Below are 20673 nucleotides of genomic sequence, written 5' to 3' on the forward strand. Positions count from 1 at the left end.
GACTGCTTCTTTACATGTTACACTATCACAATGATATGAATGATGGAATTGATGGCTTTGTGGCCAGGTTTGTAGATGATAGAGATAGGCAGAAGGGCAAGTAGTGTTGAGGAAGCACGGAGTCTGCAAAACTCCCTGGACAGAATAGGAGAAGGGGCAAAAAAGCAGCAGACGGAATACTAGTGTGGGTTGTGTATGGTCATGCATTTGATAAAATATATAAAAGCATAGGACTGTTCTAAAGGGGCAGCAAAATCAGAAATCAAGTGGAAAGAGACCAAATGCTGGATTCCCTAAAAGTTAAGTTTCAGGTTGAGTCAGTAGTAACGAGGGAAAATGCAATGTTAGCATTTATTTCAGGAGGACTAGAATATACAATAAAAGCAAGAATGTAATGCTAAGACTTTATAAGGCATTGGTCACACCACACTTGTGGAGTATTGTTGGCCATTTGGGGTCCCTTCTGTAAGAAAGAAAATGCTGGCATTGGAGAGTGTATAGGAGGTTCACCCAAATGATCCCAAGAATGAAAGTGTTAACAGATAAATGCATGATGACTGTGCTTTTACTCATTGAAGTTTAAAAGAATGAGGTGGGAATTCGATTTGAAACTTTTCAAATATTGGATGTGTCGAGGATATGTCTAATAGTGCCTGCAGTCTAGGACTACAGGGCACGGCTTCAGAATACAATTATATAAGATGTGTTAAGATAGAGGAGGTATATCTTTAGCCAAAGGGTGGTGAATCTGTGAAACCTCAATAAATAAAGTCACTTTTCCTCCATGTCTGTTCCAGTATATAGTGTGACAGCCAGAACTGCACACACAACTCCAAGTGCGGCTTCATCAATAGTTTGTACAGCTGTCCCAATTCTACTACTCGGTGCCTTGGCCCATGAAGTGAAACATTTTTTCATGACTACCCATCTGTTAAGTCGCTTTTGTAGAGTGTGGGTTTGCACCTCTGCCTTTATATCTCATTGCTGCTAAGGTCCCAATACTTAATCTACATTGTGTAACAATCTGACCTCCAAAAGTACAATATCTGTCTAATTTTATAATTGGATACTATCTGCCATTGCTTCACCCAAGTCTCTAAGTGATTTATGTGCTGCTGTATCTTTTTTTAGTCACTAATTTTTATTGTAACAGCAACAAATTACATTCAATACTACCAGTTGCTGATTACATTTTGACTGTTTAACCCAGCCATTCCCCAACCCTCAACACAATCCCCCTCCACCCCTCATCCTCTTCCTCGTCCCCAGCCCCCTCTCCACCCCTTCCCCCTCTTCCCCACCACCCATCCCTCTCCCTAGCCCCCTCTTCCCCCCCACCCATCCCTCTCCCCTCCACCAACTAACCAAATAGTAGTGCATACACAGACAGAGCATTCCTATTTTAACAGAACATCTTTTAAGTTAGATATCAAATTTGTTCACATTAAGATTGTGTTTGGTCGTGCGTCATGTATTCTTGCTGATGATAGTTCCAGGTAAAAAAATGTCCAAAAAGCTCCAAAGCCAGTGAGTACTTGAATTCTCATGGAGAGGTTTCCAACGCTGGACTACAATCTTCTTAGCTGCAGTCAGTCATGCCAACCAGATTTCGCATGTTTTTTCCATAAGGGAAAATGTCAGTATCTACAGGTGAGGTGCCGGAGGATTGGAGGACAGCTCATGTTGTTCCGTTGTTTAAAAAAGGCTCTAAAAGTAATCCGGGAAATTATAGGCCTGTTAAGTTTGACATCGGTAGTAGGTAAATTATTGGAAGCAGTACTAAGATAGGATCTACAAGTATTTAGATAGACAGGGACTTATTAGGGAGAGTCAACATGGCTTTCTGCATGGTAGGTCATGTTTAACAAATCTATTAGAGTTTTTCGAGGAGGTTACCAGGAAAGTGGATGAAGGGAAGGCAGTGGATGTTGTCTACATGGACTTCAGTAAGGCCTTTGACAAGGTCCCGCATGGGAGGTTAGTTAGGAAGATTCAGTTGCTAAGTGAGGTAGTAAATTAGATTAGACATGTTGGCTCAATGGGAGAAGTCAGAGAGTGGTAGTGGAGGATTGCTTCTCTGAGTGGAGGCCTGTGACTAGTGGTGTGCCACAGGGATCAGTGCTGGGTTTACTGTTATTTCTCATCTATATCAATGATCTGGATGATAATGTGGTAAATTGCATCAGCAAATTTGCTGATACAAAGATTGGAGGTGTAGTGGACAGTGAGGAAGGTTTTCAAAGCTTGCAGAGGGATTCGGACCAGCTGGAAAAACGGGCTGAAAAATGGCAGATGGAGCTTAATACAGACAAGTGTATTGAACTTTGGAAGGAAAAACCAAGGTAGAACATACAAGGTAAATGGTAGGGCACTGAGGAGTGCAGTAGAACAGAGGGATCTGGGAATACAGATACAAAATTCCCTAAAAGTCATGTCACAGGTAGATAGGGTAGTAAAGAACTTTTGGTACATTGGCCTTTATAAATCCAAGTATTGAGTATAAGAGTTGGAATGTTATGCTGAGGTTGTATAAGGCATTGGTGAGGCTGAATTTGAAGTATTGTGTGCGGTTCTGGTCCCCGAATTACAGGAAGGATATTAATAAGGTTGAAAGAGTGCAGAGAAGACTTAGAAGGATGTTGCCGGGACTTGAGAAACTGAGTTACAGAGAAAGGTTGAATAGGTTAGGACTTTATTCCCTGGAGCGTAGAAGAATGAGGGGAGATTTGATAGAGGTACATAAAGTTATGATGGGTATAGATAGTGAATGCAAGCAGGCTTTTTCCACTGAGGGTAGGGGAGAAAAAAACCGGAAGACATGGGTTAAGGATGAAGGGGTAAAAGTTTAAAGGGAACATTGGTGGGGGGGGGGGGGGGGCTTCACACAGAGTGGTGAGAGTATGGAATGAGCTGCCAGATGAAATGGTAAATGCGGGCTCACTTTTAACATTTAAGAAAAACTTGGACTGGTACATGGATGAGAGGTGTATGGAGGGATATGGTCCAGGTACAGGTCAGTGGACTAGGCAGAAAAATGGTTCAGCACAGCACAGAAGGGCCCAAAGGCCTGTTTCTGTGCTGTAATGTTCTGTGGAAAGGTGGGAGTCATCATTTAGAAGATGTTTAGTGGGGTCCATTGGTATTTGTACCCCGTTAGTTCCGTAAGAATACTGACAACCTTCCCCCACAAACCAAAAACCCCTGGACATTCCCATACAACAGATATAAGAGCCAGTGGTTCTGTGGTGGCAAAATGAGCAATATGGGTCAGGAACCAGTCCCATTTTGATGTCTAATTCTCAGTGTTAAATATGCTCTATGACAAAATTTCAAGTGTATACACCTATGATCTGGGGTTTTTTGAAGCATTATCCCAAACCACATCCCAGACTAAGTCTTGTCCCAATTCAGATATGTCCCTATCCCAGGCTTTCATTCCTGATGTGGGATATATTTCTGGGAGTTTAATTTATCATAGATATATGACACTATCTGTCCTGGAGCACTCTGTATCCAACATAAAATGGGATGGTCCTTTAAATCTGACCTCCAGGGAACCCTGTACAAGCTGATCTTGCTCTAAAGTAGAAGAGAAAGGAGTGTTTATCAGTATTATATCGAGATTCCAGTTCTTGAAAGCTAAGGATAGTAGTTGCTCCATTAATATCTTGAAGAGTAATAATACCTTTATCCAAGTTCTGTTAGTGAATGGTTCCCCTCTCCCCCCAGATAGATGACTATTGTTCCATATTTGCACCATATGCTTTTAAATTTTAGGAATTTTTCTGCTGCTCCAAACACTTGTAGCATATGGGTTAAAATTGGACCATAATGCAAATCACATTTTTTGGTAGAGTTACCTATATGGAGAAAGACCTTCAACCTTATTCATGCTATTAGCTCTTCTATATTTTTCCATGACGAAACTTTATCTTCTTCCATCCAATAGCTTTTTAATACAGATGCCCAGTGATACAATTTAAAATTTGGACATCCCAATCCCCCATCCAACTCTTTGAATTGTATATAATTATACCCACTTTATATTGGGTCGTTTACTGTTCCAAACATAACATCGTAATAAAGAGTCCAGTTTTTGTCAGTATCCTGCTGGAGGCACAAGATCACTGAGCTGATTAAAATTAATGCGGGTAAGATGTTTATTTTAATGACCGATATACAGGCTGGGACTGATGCTGGCAGGTGTCTCCATCTATTAATATCTATTTTTTCCAAAATTAAAGAGTAATTTGTTTTAGCCACAGACAATAGGGAAGTATTAACTTTAATACCCAAGTAGAGGACCTCTTATAACCTTAACTTGGATAGGCTGGGTGAGTGGGCAGATACTTGGCAGATGTCATTCAATGTGAATAAATGTGAAGTTATCCACTTTGGAAGCAGGAACAAGAGGGCTGAGTATTGTCTGAACGGTGTAGAGTTAGGTAAGGGGGAAATGCAAAGAGACCTAGGAGTCCTAGTTCACCAGTCAATGAAGGTGAATGAGCAAGTGCAACAGGCAGTGAAGAGGGCAAATGGAATGTTGGCCTTGGTTACAAGGGGAATTGAGTACAAGAGCAAGGATGTCCTTTTGCATTTGTACAGGGCCCTGGTGAGACCACACCTGGAATATTGTGTACAGTTTTGGTCTCCAGGTTTAAGAAAGGACATTCTGGCAATTGAGGAAGTGCAGCGTAGATTCACTAGGTTGATTCCTGGGATGGCAGGGCTGTTTTACGCAGAGAGATTGGAGAGATTGAACTTGTACACGCTGGAATTGAGGAGATTGAGAGGGGATCTGATTGAAACATTTAAGATAATTAAAGAATTTGATAGGATTGAGGCAGGAAATATTTTCCAGATGTTGGGAGAGTCCAGTACCAGAGGGCATGGATTGAGAATAAGCGGTCAGTTATTTAAAACAGAGTTGAGGAAGAGCTTCTTCTTCCAGAGAGTTGTGGAGGTGTGGAATGCACTGCCTTGGAAGACGGTGGAGGCCAATTCTCTGGATGCTTTCAAGAAGGAGCTAGATAGATATCTGATGGATAGGGGAATCAAGGGATATGGGGACAAGGCAGGGACTGGGTATTGATAGTGAATGATCAGCCATGATCTCAGAATGGCGGTGCAGACTCGAGGGGCCGAATGGTCTACTTCTGCACCTATTGTCTATTGTCTTAATCTGGGGAGAGAGAGAGAGAGAGACGTACATTACTTTTATCTGTATTAATCAGCATCAGTGCTGATTTTTACAAATTAACTTTGTATCCTGAAAGAAATCCAAATTGCTCCAGTGTTTTTAAAACTTAGGGGAGAGTTTGTTGAACATTTGCCATATAAACTAGTGTGTCGTCTGCGTAAAGTGATATCGAATGTGATGTTGTACCTATTGTAATAGGGGAGATCTGAGGAGAGTTTCTAATTAAATTTGGAAGCATTTCAATATAGTAAAAATTAAAGGAGACAAAGGGTCTCCTTGTCGTGTGCCCTGTCCTATGTCAAATAACTCTGAGAAACCTCTCACACATACCCGGGCTGAAGGATTAGCATAGTGTTTGAATCATATTGATAAATTTATTGCCGAACTGAAATTCTTTTATAACTCTCCAAAGATATGGCCATTCAAGGCAATAGAATGCTTTTTCAGGATCTAGAAATAGCAGGTCACAGGCAGGCAGGATTTTATATGTTGCACTCAGTATGTGTAAGAGCTGGAGAATATTATCAGATGCAAGACACCCCCTGATAAGGCCCGTTTGATCTGGACTAACTTTTTCCAACTACTGTCTCAAGTCTACTGGCTAAGCCTCCACCAAGTAGCCTTTTTTTTAATATTGCCATAATTAAAAGTAGATATGACTGGGTTGTGATCAGAGAGATGTCTGGGCAAGAATTCTATTGAGTGTACCAAAGGCAGCAAACCAGAAGATACAAGAATGTAATCTATCCAACACAAAATTTTGTATATTGGATTATGCATCCTCCACACATCAGTTAAATTTAAATCCATTAGAAAAAGGTTAAGTGCTTTGGAAGCAGAGTCTTGAGAGCTTGCTATAGTTGAGGAAGATTTATCGAGGTTGCTGTTTACCAAAGCATTCAGGTCCGAACCAACATGTAGTTGGTAGTCACTTAACTTCAGTAATTGTGAGGTAATTGAGGGAAAAAGTTCAACCTCAAATATAGTTGGGGCATATATAGGCTAATGAATTCAACTTTTTTACCCTGAATGGATGTACAGCAAAAAGCTAGACATCCTTCATTGTCGTCGCCAGTCCTTACAATTAATACGTTAATACTATGTCTCATTAATGTCGTAACTCCTTTCGTATGAGTACCATCAGCTGATGCCACAACAGGTTTATAAAAGCGGTTTTGAACCCTGGGAATGTCATTAGGTTTAAGATGTGTTTCCTGTAATAGCGCAATATCTATTTTCTTTCTGCGTAAGAAATCTAAAACCTTTGAAAGCTTGTAGGGAGAAAACAGATGAATGCTGTTTTCAGCTTCATTCTTGATGAAGTATGACATTTGGGTGTATTGAATACTGTATCACCTTAAAAAGTAAAAGATAAGAAGTATATCCTATGTGGACTTGGATATCCTAACCATATTATCCTTGTACTAACAAATTAATTGAGCCATTGCCTTAAAACTCTGACCTGAAACAAACTGGCCCCTTAAATTAACTAAATACAAAAGTGCATTGATTAACTTTCCGATAAAGAATAACCAGAAAACTTTATACCTAGGACATTAACATCCCTGTCCCTGTTAGATTGCGCATACAGGCTGGTCCGAGCTCTTAATGCAGTTCCATCTCCTCCTGAGGGGAATGTGAACTTTGCCCAGGGTCTTCTTCCATATCTCCCAGCACCGATGATTTCAGGGCTTCGTTCACTTCCTTTGCTGAGTTAAACAACATCTTCATGCCCTTGATATTCATTCTCAAAATCGCCGGGTATATGAGGAACAAGTCTATCTCCTTCTGTCAAAGCTTAGCACAGATCTCATTGTATCCCTTACATTCCTGCATCGTGCTGGGGCTGTAGTCATTGAAGAACTGCAGCTGGGTGCCATCAGGGAGAGTAGGTTTGGCTTTCTCGTGCCCTCCAGGATAGCCTACCGGTCAGTGTACCATAGAAATGTAAAGACCATGGTCATTGGTCTTGAGGTGTTGTTGGAAAAGATCCCATGTGCTTTATGGATCTCCAATGGAGTGTTGTGGGAGTTCTTGAGCACTGGAATCCAATTAGGCAGCATTTCCTGGAGGTAACCTCTTGGATCGTTGCCCTCAGTGCCTGTCGGTAAGTTGACCAGCCGCACATTGTTTCTTCTGGATCTATCCTCCAAGTCGTTTAGCTTCTTTCATATCTTGGTCACCTCCACGAGACAGGATTCAGTAACTTTCTCATTCTTGTGTAAGCTAAACTGAATTATCTATTTTGTTGAAGACTGTGCTAAATTTTTTAGCATGTATGTCCACTTACTCGTTTAACGACCAGAGAATGTTGCGATTCTCTGCCATATGCCTTTCCCATCGACTCCTTTATCATGTGGGCTACTGTTTTTTGCAGCGATTCCATCTCCGTTGCCATTGTTTGCTTAATTAGCGTAGCTATTTCCTCGGATGAATCGCTAGCTTTGTGTTGTCTGCTATTTTCTTGTTTCTTGGTTGAATTCTGATTTTTTTGAGGTCATGTCTTTAGTTAGATCTTTCTCCAACTCAACCTTGTATTAAGACCATCTATGAGCCCTAAGTAACATGTAAAAGGAGGGTTATATGTCAGTACTCAGTGCTATGCTGCCATCTTGCCTCGTGCTTCACCGGAAGTCCGTGCTGCTGTATCTTTAAATTCCTTGTTGCCTTTGACACCATCTAATTTTGTATCATCTGCAGCAGTGGTTGCCAACCTTTTTAAGCCCAAGATCCCCTACCTCAGCCTTAGTGAATGGCAAGATTGATCTACTAAATCATTTAGACACACCAGGCAGGAGGAACCGGAAGTGGAGCCCCGGAAGCAGTCTGTCTTTGCAGGCGGCTTTCTATACCTGAAGTGTTGCTATGTTGCTATTATCTTAATTGGTATTACTTATTTTTTATAATGCTCACATTACAACACCTGTAATTCTATGTTTCATTATTTAATTTTATTTCAACATGAAAAATAAATGAATAAAAATTGACTGTTGCACTCAGTGTGATGACTGGGGCTGAATACTTTCTGTTAGTTCCCTGAAATTTGGCTCATAACTACAGACAGTCAGTCTGAGACAGTCTGTGAGGTGTCTGTCAGTAAGACAGCTCCTGTACTTAGGTTTAATAATTTTCGTCTGTTGCAGCACAGCACCCCACAAACCTCCTGACAGACTGAATATTTGAATGGACAGTTTCCTTTGTTAGATTGAATGTTGAACCTGCCACATTTTTCAGGTGTTTTGTATTGGTAAACTGTTACTGAGACACTATAAGCTTCAGAGGTACGTAAACTAATGACACCACTGTTTATTGTTTCCCAGTTCTTTTACATCTGGGGAATGTTGGAATTTAAAGGGGGAGAAGTGTTGTAATGTGAGCATTATAAAGATAGGTTGATGCCGATTAGGAAAATGGTGATGTTGTGGTGTTCCTGCTGTGGAGAGCTGTTTGTGGGGAGAGATTGTTTCCGGGTTGCGGGGTTTTGCTTCTGGTCTCTTCTGCCCGGAGCACATTTTTCTCTTTTTTCGGGATCTGCTGGGAAAGTCTCAAAGATGACCGATCGCGATAGACTGGTTGGCGACCACTAATCTACAGACTTAATCATATCCCCTATATTCTCATTCAAATAATTAATATAACAGACATAAATAATATGATGAGCAACAAAGATCATAAGTACTGACCTCTTGAGCACTAAATGTCAAGGAAACACATGTCCACCACTACCCTTGCTTTCTATCACCCAGCCAATTTTGGAACCATTTCACCAGCACAACTCAAATCCCTTGTGTCTCATCCTTCTGGAGTGGTCGACCAGATGGAAGCTTGTATTAATTACTAAAGTCCATGTGAGCAACATCTCTCTTCACTATTATGATAAATTGAATCCCTACAACATTAGCTATCCTTCTGTGTTCTGGTAAATTGCCTATGGCCAAGAAAGACAAAAAAGTGTCTGTGACCCGACCAATCTTCTCCCTTGGCTTCTTTAGTCAGATCCTGGGGATTTACCTGCACTTATTCCTTTCTGATATGGATCATAAATATGATTGTTGTGTGAAATATTTGAAGTCCCTCAATTACTGATTTAATTTCTGTTCTCTTTCATCTTCTCCATACCTCAGAGAGAAGAAAAAGTCGAAGCTTGATGAGTTCACAAATGACTTTGCTAAAGAATTAATGGAGTACAGAAAAATCCAAAAGGAAAGGCGACGCTCCTACTCCAGGTAATTTGTTAAAATAGGATCTATGAGTAGCTTTGAGCTTATCCTGCAACAGGCTACAAAATAGAAATTCTGAAGTTCTGATATTTGTCCTCTTAAGTGGAAGCATAAGCTCATTGAGCAGCTCATGGAAGTACAGGCGTAGGAAAATTGGCAGTCTTGTGAAATGAAAGCTCCTCACCAATTTGCTATTTTCCCCCATTTTTTGCTTGGTTATGTTGTTTTTGCACTTGGTGTTTCTGTTGTATTTATCACTATCATGTACTTACTGTATACAAGGGTGATGCAAGCAAGAAACTTCATTGCACACTGGTTCACACGGCAAGTTTGAAATCTTTCTGGAGAAGAGGAGATGCATCTCAGGCTTTGCCATTTCTGTGATGTTAGAGTGATTGTAACTCAATGATATTGAGTTAATCACTTTTTAAAGGTTTCAAAGGTACATTTAATGTTAGAGAAATGTATACATCATGAAATGCTTTTTCTTTGCAACCATCCATGAAGAACAAAGAATAAATGACAGTTAATTGTTAGAACCCCAAAGTTCCCGCCAGCTCCCCTCCCTCCTGGTGTAAGTGGCAACAAGCAATGATCACCCCTCCCCCCACCGGCAAAAAAAAGGGTACCCACCTCTGAGCACTCAAGCATGTGCAAAGCAAAGGCAAAGACACAGACTCCTCATTCACCCACTACTTGACCTACCACTGGCTGTCTCTCCCTAATAAGAGAGCAAGGGGTGTTTCCATTTCACAGTGAGTGGGGAGACATAACAAACAAGTCACTGGTTTATGCAAGTCTATTGTGTCGCTTTTTCTGAGTTCTGTGCCCAAAGATCTCGGGTCTCCAGGCAACACAGCCTTAGATCTTCCGACTCTCAAAACACACCGATCTCCTGCCTGGACACTGACCTCCGACACTCCTGTCTTCAGAGCCACGAAATCTCGGTCCTCCGAAGGCAATCAAAGCTCTTAGGTCATGCCCTTGGTGTGCCGAATAATGGCCAGTCTTGAAACCCCTACAGCGGGTCCCATTCCCGCAAAGAACCGTACTCAATATGTAACTCCAGGTCAGGTTCCTCAAAAGAAAAAAAAAATCGAGATATGAAAGGTGGAAATAGAGCTGTTTCAAAAGATGCAAGCAATGGAGTCGCTGTTAGGCGCCATTGGTTCTCCTAAGCTGCTGCTGCTCCTCAAAACTCCTGGGAAACTTGTTTCCTTGGAGTTTCTGTAGATCCCAATATGTCATGTTTGAAATACTTGTATTATAAGTTGTATTAAGCAACACCAGACATAACTTTAGAATAAACTCAGCATTATCGTTTCATTGTTCAAGAAGGAAAATATGGATAATTCTGGATTGGAGAGCTACTGGTGAGTTTTCTGAGGGATAGGATGTATGAGAATTTTGAAAACCATGGTCAGTTAGTATTGCTTTTTGTGGGGCAAATTGTGTCTTACAAACTTGACTTGAGTTTTTTTGAGGAGATGACAAAGGTGATTAACTGTAGAGTTGTGGATGTTGGTTTTGTCATTTGACAAGTTCCATATGATGGGCTCATCCAGAAGATTAAGCTAAAGGGCATCTTTGGTGATTTGGCCATTTAGATTCAGATTTGGCTTGCTCATAGAAGATAGAGGGTAGTGGTCAGCAGCACTTAATCTATTTGAAGGTCCATGACAACTGGGTTCTGTGAGGATTCGTGCTGGCATCTCTGTTTGTTATACATATAAATGACATAAAATTGTGAATGGGTTTGCAGATGATACAAGTATTGATGATATTTTGGGTACTGTAGAATGCAACAGGATTTAGATCTGTTCTAGGTGTGCACAGATGGAGTTTAATCTGGCCAAGTTTAATAGGGTATTGAACTTCAGGAAATCAAATGAAACTGTGCACTGTATATTGCAGGACCCTTAACAACATTGATTTACAGAGAGATTTTGGGCAGCCCAAGAGCATAGCTCTCTGAAAGTGGCTGCATAAGTTGATTGGGTGGTATAAAGAAAGCATCTGGCTGCTAGTTAAGGTATGAGGAAGTTATGTTGCAGTTTTATAAATCTCCTGATGAAGGGTCTTGGCCTGAAATGTTAACTGTTTATTATTCATTTCTGTATCTGCTACCTGACTTGTTGAGTTCATCCACTATTTAGCATAAAACTAGTTGGGCTGCGTCTGGGGTATTCCATTTGATTCTGATTGCTGCATTATAGGAGGCTTCGCAGGGAGTACTGAGAGATTTACCAGGATGCCTGGATTAGTGTGCTGTGCTATAAGAATTTGGACAAAATGGGGTTGTTTTCTCTGTTATGTTCGGTAATTATATAAGTTTACTGTATATTATGAATGGCATAGATAGAGGGTTGGCATCTTTTCCCCAGGGTCAAATACCTACTTTAAGCAGGCATTTTAAGGTGCTGGAGGTAAACTTAAAGGAGAATTTAAAATAAATTTACAAGGCAGTTTCTTTTAAATGGTGGGTCCTTGAATATACTGCTGGGATAGTGGAAGTGTAGTAGTTAGTGTGACAGTATTACGATTCAAGGTGTGTTCCAGAGGTTAGAGTTCAATTTTGCTGCATTTCTGTAAACAGTCTCTGTATGTCCTCTCTGTGGAGTGTGTGGATTTTCTCTGGGTCCTCCTTTCCTCCCACAGTACGAAGACGTACTAGGTAGTTCAATTGGTCATTATAAATCTTAGGGTTACTCTGGTGGACACTCTGGCTTAAAGGGCCAGAAGGACCGACTCCATATTGTATCACTGGGGAAGAAACAAGTGGGGCATTTAAAAGGCACCTGGGCACATGAATGTGCAGGGAATGATTGTATAGGGGTTTAGTGTATGTAGAAGGGATTATTTATTTAGGCATTTAATATTCAATTAGCCTGGACAAATATTGTGTGCTGAAATCCCTGTGCGTGTGCTGTGTGGTTCCACAGTCTGTGTGCGCCTGGCTGTCTGAAATAGTGTTCACTAAAATAAGAACTGTTCCAGTATCTTCAAACTTTTATTACAGATACTAGCCTCAGTAACTAGTTTCAACAAGCCATTATGTGGATTTAAGTTTTTAAACTGAGTCTGTTTTAATATGCACCTTTAGTTGATCTTAAATATCTTTGATTTTTCTCCCAGCAAGTTATTCTCAAAATATTTGAAATTTTCACCTTTTCATCTTGATCTTTTAAGTTTTATGTCCAATTGTGATGACCATTCTTCTACATGTAACATTGCTTTAATTTTTGAAAACCTCTGACATTCTAAAACAACACACCTCAGGATAAATCTAATATTGCTTCATGTACCTCATTGGTAAGAATTTTTTCCTGTAAGTTGGCTACAAATTTGTTTTAAGTCTCCTATGTTATTATTTGTGTTTCATTTGAACTACAGCATCTCAAACTTCACCTTTCCTCACTTCCTGCTCAGGTCTCGATCACGTTCATATAGCGGATCATCGTTTAGTGGCAGCTCTTACTCATATTCCAAGTCAAGATCTCATTCCTCACGATCATATTCTCGATCAGTCAGTCGATCTCCAAGTCGTTCCTATTCGAGGTCACCTTCATATCGACGAGGCAGTGGGAAGAATAGAGGCTATCGATCAAGATCCAGATCTCGTGGATTTCATAGATCCAGGTCCAGGTCACCATCTTACAGAGGATATCGATCCCGCTCCCGATCTCCAAACTACAAGCCCCATTCTCCTTACAAAAGAAGTATCCCTCAGAGTGAAAATGATCGTGAGTATTATGATCGTTACAGAGAACCGTTACCACCATTTGACTACAGAGAACTTTATGATAGACCTCGTGATCCAAGAGACTCTTTCGAAAGGGAGCGGTACAGAGAATGGGAGAGGCGATGCAGAGCATGGTATGAATATTATAAAGGGTATAATGGTGGTAATCAACCACGACCTCGTTCCCCCACAAGTAAGGACCATTTCTCTCCTGAGCGTTTTGTCCTACCTGGCCCCAGGCGTGATAATTCACCTCACATTCGGAGTCGCAGAGATGAATATGCAACGGAACAGTTACCACGAGGGCGTAATTTGGGAGGTGCAAACAATTATCCAGAAAAGTACTCTTACAGAGAAAGTCACTCTGGAAAGGAACTGAGAGGATCAAAAGAAAAGGAAATAACAGTAAGCCTTCGCCCTGACTCAAAAAGTGCAAAACACAAAAAGCACAGGAAGAGGAAAAAAGATGAAACTGAGTCAGTCAGTAACCTGATGTCTTCTCGAGAAGGAAAAAAAGCTGTCGAGACTACTGGTGATGACAGCAAAGGGTCTTCCTTGTTTCTGCCTCCCTGCAGAGATGATGCCACACCTGTGAGAGATGAGCCCATGGAAGGAGATTCGGTTGCTTATAAAACTCCGTCTGACAAAGACAGGAAAGAAAAATCAAAATCAAAAGTGGAAAAGATGAAGCGGAAGGCAGAGAGTAGCATGCCGAAAAAGGAATCCTCTGGGAAAACCACAAAAGCTCCCCAAGAGAAGCCTCTTGAAAAAGAGCGGGAGAAATCACCTCACAACGAGCCCAGCATTAAGAAATACAGGGAGGAATGTCCTTCCAAGGTTGAAAGTGTGAAAATCCAACCCCTGCCAAAAAGTGAAAAGTTCTTTCTGCCAAGGAAGCTGCAGCTCAAAATGGGAAGAGAATACAAAGAAATGAAAACTGCAAAGGAGGAAAAACAAAAGAAAGATTATCCCAGAGAGGAAACAAAACATGAGAAAACTGTGAACAGAGAGGAAAAATTTAAAAAAACAGTCAAAGCAGATGATAAGCCAGGTAAAGCAGAAGCAAAAGCTGACAAGCGTAAACGGAAAAATGATGAAAAGGTGACCGACCGAGAGCTTGGAACACCTCCAACTAAATCATCAAAAGTGGAACTGCAGGAGGCAGCAAAACCTTCAACAAAGCTGAAGTCCACATCTGCTACTGAGAAAGCAACAGGAAATCTTGCAGAGTTATCTTGTGAAAGTGAGAAAGTCACTCCTACAAATTTGCCAGTGAGGAAGATTAAAATAAATAGGGAGAGTGGCAAAAAGATTGTGAGTGGGGAATCCCCAGCTGCTCAGGAGGAGGTTTCCGAGTTACTGGAATTAAATGGTGGAAAATCCAAATCAGACAAAGTGAAAAGCAAGGCGAGGAGGAGAGTGGCAGGCAGCGAGACCGTTGCTTCCGTCCTGGTAGATTATACAAGGTTAGCACTTTTCATGTTTGTATTTGTTGATACCAGTTGATCTAGGTTCTTGGGAGCTAAGCAGGGCAAATCTTTTGGTTCTGGTTGTCTGGTTACTATTAAGCATGTAACTTTGCTGATATTGCATTTGCTCTGGAAGGTAATTTTCAGTGTAAGAGTGCTGTACTCTATCTTCCAGTATTGCACACAAATTGCATATTCGGTTGTCATTACTTCCCCTTTGTAACCCTTTAAAATTGCAATCAATCATAAATTTAATCAAAGCACGATACTGAATGCTGGGTGCCATTGCTCAGGGTACACTCAAGTTCTCAGTGCTTTTGACGGTTTATTGAAGAAATGAGCATGTTGTAAATGTATTAAGCCTAACTGAGAAGACCGGCTGTTGCCCAGGTTTCTATACATTTTTTTTCTATTTACACAAGTTCAGATTCCAAGTGATTTCCTTAATAGTACAGCAATACATCCTATGATTTTAAGCAGTCTTTGAATCCACAGCACTGACATTCATTCTCTTGTATTGGGGTTTCCAATGGGAAGCATGTTGGTCAGTTTGTTGGTATATGCATCTCTTTTGAATTGGGTGAGCCTGCATGTGGAAATTTTAGCTATTGAAGTAATAGGTGCTGACAGTAAAAGTGTAATCATTTTCTTATTTTTTTTCACTCCCAGCACCAGTTCTGCTGGAGGGAGCCCCATTAGGAGAGCTGAGGAGAAGCTGGATGCAAAGAAAACCGTGATCAAGACCATGGAGGAATACAACAGTGATACCAGGCCCCCAGCTGAAGATGAGATTGTTATTGTCCAAGTCCCTCGGTCCAAGTGGGAAAAGGAGGATTATGAGACTGATGAAGATGAAGGAAAAGCAGCAGCTGCACTAAATGCTGGGAAACCTAACAGTTCTGGGCAAGGTGTAAAGACTGCCAACCCAGCAAAGCAAACTGAGAAAGATGCTGTTTTTGTAGAGAGAGTTCCAAAAACTACTAAAGAGCTGACCATGGAAGAAGCTCAGCAGGAGGCTAAACCCCCAGGTAAAAGCTATGTGCTGAGTGAAAAATCTGCAAGGACTAAAGATAAGGAACATGTTATATCTGACAGAGAGATTTTGGAGAAAAAGAAAGCAGCCATTCAGCTAGACAAGCCAACGGTTACTGAGAGAGTGATTGAGGTAGCAAGTGGAAAGAATCCACCTACAAAAGAGCACCAGACTGAAAAACTGGAGCCAGGTAGCCGAACTGCCTTAAACAAAGACCTGCTTGCTGATGTTGACAGTAAGATGGATGGCAACAACAGGCATGGCTCAACCAACAAGCAGAAAGAGGAACGAAGCCGAGATACAAGAAGGCGAGTCTCCCCCAGTAAGTGTGAAGAACTGACATATGTTCAAAAGGGACGAGAACAACATACAGAGAGCAGAAGAGGCAATACTGAGCCCAGGAAAATAGATCACAATGCTGAGAAAGACAAGAAATCACAGATGGACCACAGAAGTGCGTCAGAGTGCATTAGTGGCAGTGAAGAGGCAAGATCAATCCCTTTTAACCGAGGCAAAGAGAAACACATTTTTGAAACCAGAAGCAATAAGGACAGTCAAGTAACTGGGAATAAGGTGCCTCATCAGACTGAAGAATCAGCTGAAAAGAATGAGCAGGATCTTTCTTTGAGCCGGGGTGAGAAAGATCACAGCCGCTCCAGACTTTCAGGATCCCTTAGTCGTTCCTCCCGATTATTACGCCATTCCTTGGATGTAGCCAGGGAAACAGATGAGGCTGCCTTTGAACCAGATTACAGTGAAAGTGACAGCGAAACTGAAGCTGAGCTAAATGATGGAAATGACACAAAAGAGATCACAGATGAACCAAAGGAGGTCACGGCTGTGTCTGCAGGTTCCAGGAACAGTGGAACTAAAAGTCACACCCAAAGCAGCCCTAGCCCCAGTTGTAGTCGCAGCTACAGCCCTAGTGAAAGTCAGACACGCAGTCACAGCAGCAGTGCGAGCTCAGAGGATACACAGGACAGCAAGAAGAAGAAGAAGAAAAAGGAGAAAAAGAAGCACAAGAAGCACAAGAAACACAAAAAGCACAAGAAGCACCTTGGGGCTGACTCAGAGCCTGATAAAACTCAGAAACACAAACACAAAAAGAAAAAGTCCAAAAAAAGCAAGGACAAGGATAAAGATAAAGAAAGTGACCAGAAGGTCAGATCTTCTGTCATTGTGCGAACTGCAGAAACGGATTAGACATTTGTCTAGAATGTTTCGTCAAACTTTGCCACAATGCTTGGAAGCTTTGTAAATAATAACTCAGACATTGCTATTCTGCGCTGAGTTTAAACTGCAATTCTGGAGATATTGTTTTCTGTAAAATTGAGGGTTTATAAATTAGCAATTTTTGTACAGAATTGTGTTTGACCAAAGTATGGTCAGATTATGCTGCAGCATTTTTAAGTGAACTGTCAGACTACACTGGGAACTACTGTGAAATTCTCACTGTACTTTTTTTATAGCTGTGTATACAAGCTGACAGTGTAATTAATGTAAATGTTTTGCTTGATGATTTGCAGTACAAGCCCCATTGTGTCATCTTTTGACTGAATAAATTTTCATTGAATTCAGTACAGTTGCAACAAATACTTTCTCCCCATTTCCAGATAATATAGCTAAAGACAGTTATTTTTAAAGTCAAAATAGGATTTTTGAGGACTGGGCTAATAGTCTTAAATTATGGGGTTATGTAGCATAGAAACACGTCCTTTGAACCATCACTAACAAGTTGTCTACAAGTTAGTCCCATTTTCTTTTCTTTTCCAAATCCTGCTTGAGATTTTCCTATCCATGTCACTGCCTAAATGCCTTTTTAATATAATTGTACCTCCCTTTCTCTGGTAGTTCATTCCACATCCCTATCACTCTGAATGTGGAATAAGTTATCTCTCAGCTCCCCTTCCACCTTAAAACCTATGCCTTGTAATTTTTACTTCCATTACCTTGGGAAAAAGACTGTAACCTTTCACCCAATTGATTCTGCTCATGATTTATCTATGATGTTAACCCTCAGCTACCCACGCACTAGACAAACTCCCAGCCTACCCAGTCTCCCCTTATAACTCAAACCCTCCAATCCCAGTAACATTCCTGTGAATCTTTTTTTAGTTTGCACCTTTTCTGGCGTTATGACATCCTACCTGTAGACAGTCAGAACTGTGCATACTGCTGGTCTTGCAAGATTTCTCTGTAGTTGTAACATGCTAATACCTTGACTAATAGACAATAGACAATAGGTGCAGAAGTAGACCATTCGGCCCCTCGAATCTGCACCGCCATTCTGAGATCATGGCTGATCATTCACTGTCAATACCCAGTCCCTGCCTTGTCCCCATATCCCTTGATTCCCCTATCCATCAGATATCTATCTAGCTCCTTCTTGAAAGCATCCAGAGAATTGGCCTCCACCGTCTTCCGAGGCAGTGCATTCCACACCTCCACAACTCTCTGGAAGAAGAAGCTCTTCCTCAACTCTGTTTTAAATAACTGACCTCTTATTCTCAGTCCATGCCCTCTGGTACTGGACTCTCCCAACATCTGGAACATATTTCCTGCCTCAATCCTATCAAATCCTTTAATTAAACGTTTCAATCAGATCCCCTCTCAATCTCCTCAATTCCAGCGTGTACAAGGCCAATCTCTCTGTGTAAGACAGCCCTGCCATCCCAGGAATCAACCTAGTGAATCTATGCTGCACTTCCTCAATTGCCAGAATGTCCTTCCTTAAACCTGGAGGCCAAAACTGTACACAATATTCCAGGTGTGGTCTCACCAGGGCCCTGTACAAATGCAAAAGGACATCCTTGCTCTTGTACTCAATTCCCCTTGTAATAAAGGCCAACATTCCATTTGCCCTCTTCACTGCCTGTTGCACTTGCTCATTCACCTTCATTGATTGATGAACTAGGACTCCTAGGTCTCTTTGCATTTCTCCCTTACCTAACTCTACACCGTTCAGACAATACTCTGCCCTCTTGTTCCTGCTTCCAAAGTGGATAACTTCACATTTATTCACATTGAATGACATCTGCCAAGTATCTGCCCACTCACCCAGCCTATCCAAGTCTCCCTGTATTCTCCTAACGTCCTCTTCGCATGTCACACTGCCACCCAGTTTAGTATCGTCAGCAAACTTGCTGATACAGTTTTCAATGCCCTCATCTAAATCGTTGACATAAATCGTAAAGAGCTGTGGTCCCAATACAGAGCCCTGTGGTACCCCACTAGTCACCTCCAGCCAGTCTGAGAAACACCCATTCACTGCTACCCTTTGCTTTCTATCTGCCAACCAGTTTTCTATCCATGTTGAAACCCTGCCCCCAATGCCATGAGCTCTGATTTTACTCACCAATCTCCTATGTGGCACCTTATCGAATGCCTTCTGAAAATCTAGGTACACAACATCCACTGGCTTACCCTCGTCTAACATCCTTGTTACACCCTCAAAAAACTCCAACAGATTAGTCAAGCATGATTTGCCCTTGGTAAATCCATGCTGGCTCAGCCTAATCCTATTACTGCCATCAAGATGTGCCACTATTTCATCCTTAATAATGGACTCAAGCATCTTCCTCACGACTGACGTTAGACTAACAGGGCTATCAGTTCTCCGTTTTCTCCTTCCCTCCCTTCTTGAAAAGTGGGATAACATTAGCCACTCTCCAATCTTCAGGAACTGATCCTGAATCTAAGGAACATTGGAAAATGAAGGAAGACACTAGACACTAGAATACTACAGCACAATACAGGCCCTTCAGTCCTCAACGTTGTGCCGACCCGTATATTCCTTTTAAAAAAAAGTACTAAACCCACACTACCCCATAATCCTCTTTATTTCATCCATGTGCCTGTCCAAGAGGCTCTTTAAATACCCCTAATGTTTTAGTCTCCACCACCATCCCTGGCAAGTCATTCCAGGCACCCACAACTCTCTGTGTAAAGATACTTACCCCTGATGTCTCCCCTCCCTTAACCTTGCACGCATGCCCTCTGGTGTTTGCTATTCGTGCCCTGGGAAACAGGTACTGGCTATCCACCCTATCTATGCCTCTCATAATCTTCTAGACCTCTATCAAGTCCCCTCTCATCCTATGCTCCAAAGAGAAAAGTCCCAACTCTACTAACCTTGCCTTATAAGACTTGTTTTCCAATCCAGGCAACATCCTGGTGTATCTCCTCTCCATAGCTTCCACATCCTTCCTATAATGAGGAGACCAGAACTGAACACAATAGTCATAAGTGTGGTCTCACCAGAGATTTTGTAGAGTTGCAACATGACCTCTCTACTCTTGAACTCAATCCCCCTATTAATGAAGCCTAACATCCCATAAGCCTTCTTAACTATCCTATCAACCTGTGCAGCGACCTTGAGGGATGTGTGGATTTGAACCCCAAGGTCCCTCTGTTCATTCACGCTCCTAAGTAACCAACCATTAACCCTGTACTCAGCCTTCTGGTTTTCCCTTCCAAAATGTATCATCTCACATTTAACTGGATTGAACTCCATCTGCCACTTTACTGCCCAACTCTGCATCCTGTCTATATCCTCTTGTAACCTTCAACAACCTACAGCTTCATCCACAACTCCTCCAATCTTCTTGTCATCCGCAAACTTACCTATTCTTCCGCCTCTTCATCCAGTTCATTTATAAAAAAATCACAAAGAGCAGGGGTCCCAGGACAGATCCTTGTGGCACTCCACTAGTCACCGACCTCCAGGCAGAATACTTTCCTTCCACTATTACCCTCTGCTTTCTTCCTGTAAGCCAATATTTTATCCAAACAGCCAAGGTTCCACTGATCCCATGCCTCATGACTTTCTGGATGAGTCGCTCGTGGGGGACCTTGTCAAATGCCTTGCTAAAATCCATGTAGACCACATCTACCACCCTACCCTTATCAATTTCTTTTGTTACCTCTTCAAAAAACTCAATTTGGCTCATGAGGCAAGACCTTCCCTTCGGAAAGCCAGGTTGACTATCCTTGAGTAGACTACTTCTCCA

At 41.6% G+C, this 20673-nt stretch overlaps 1 protein-coding gene across 1 annotated transcript in view; it reads left to right on the forward strand.

Annotated features, from left to right (window-relative positions):
* Window positions 1-17242, forward strand: part of rbbp6 (retinoblastoma binding protein 6) — a 90832-nt gene extending 73590 nt beyond the window's left edge. The window contains exons 15-17 of the mRNA XM_059979900.1: window positions 9325-9426; window positions 12850-14628; window positions 15301-17242. Of these exons, the coding sequence (XP_059835883.1) occupies window positions 9325-9426; window positions 12850-14628; window positions 15301-16867 (3448 nt within the window). The 3' untranslated portion in view covers window positions 16868-17242. The remainder of the gene's footprint in view (window positions 1-9324; window positions 9427-12849; window positions 14629-15300) is intronic.
* The last annotated feature ends 3431 nt before the right edge of the window (window positions 17243-20673 follow it).

The sequence above is a fragment of the Hypanus sabinus genome, chromosome 9 (genome assembly GCF_030144855.1).
Source record: "Hypanus sabinus isolate sHypSab1 chromosome 9, sHypSab1.hap1, whole genome shotgun sequence".
In the NCBI taxonomy this organism is placed as follows: Eukaryota; Metazoa; Chordata; class Chondrichthyes; order Myliobatiformes; family Dasyatidae; genus Hypanus; species Hypanus sabinus.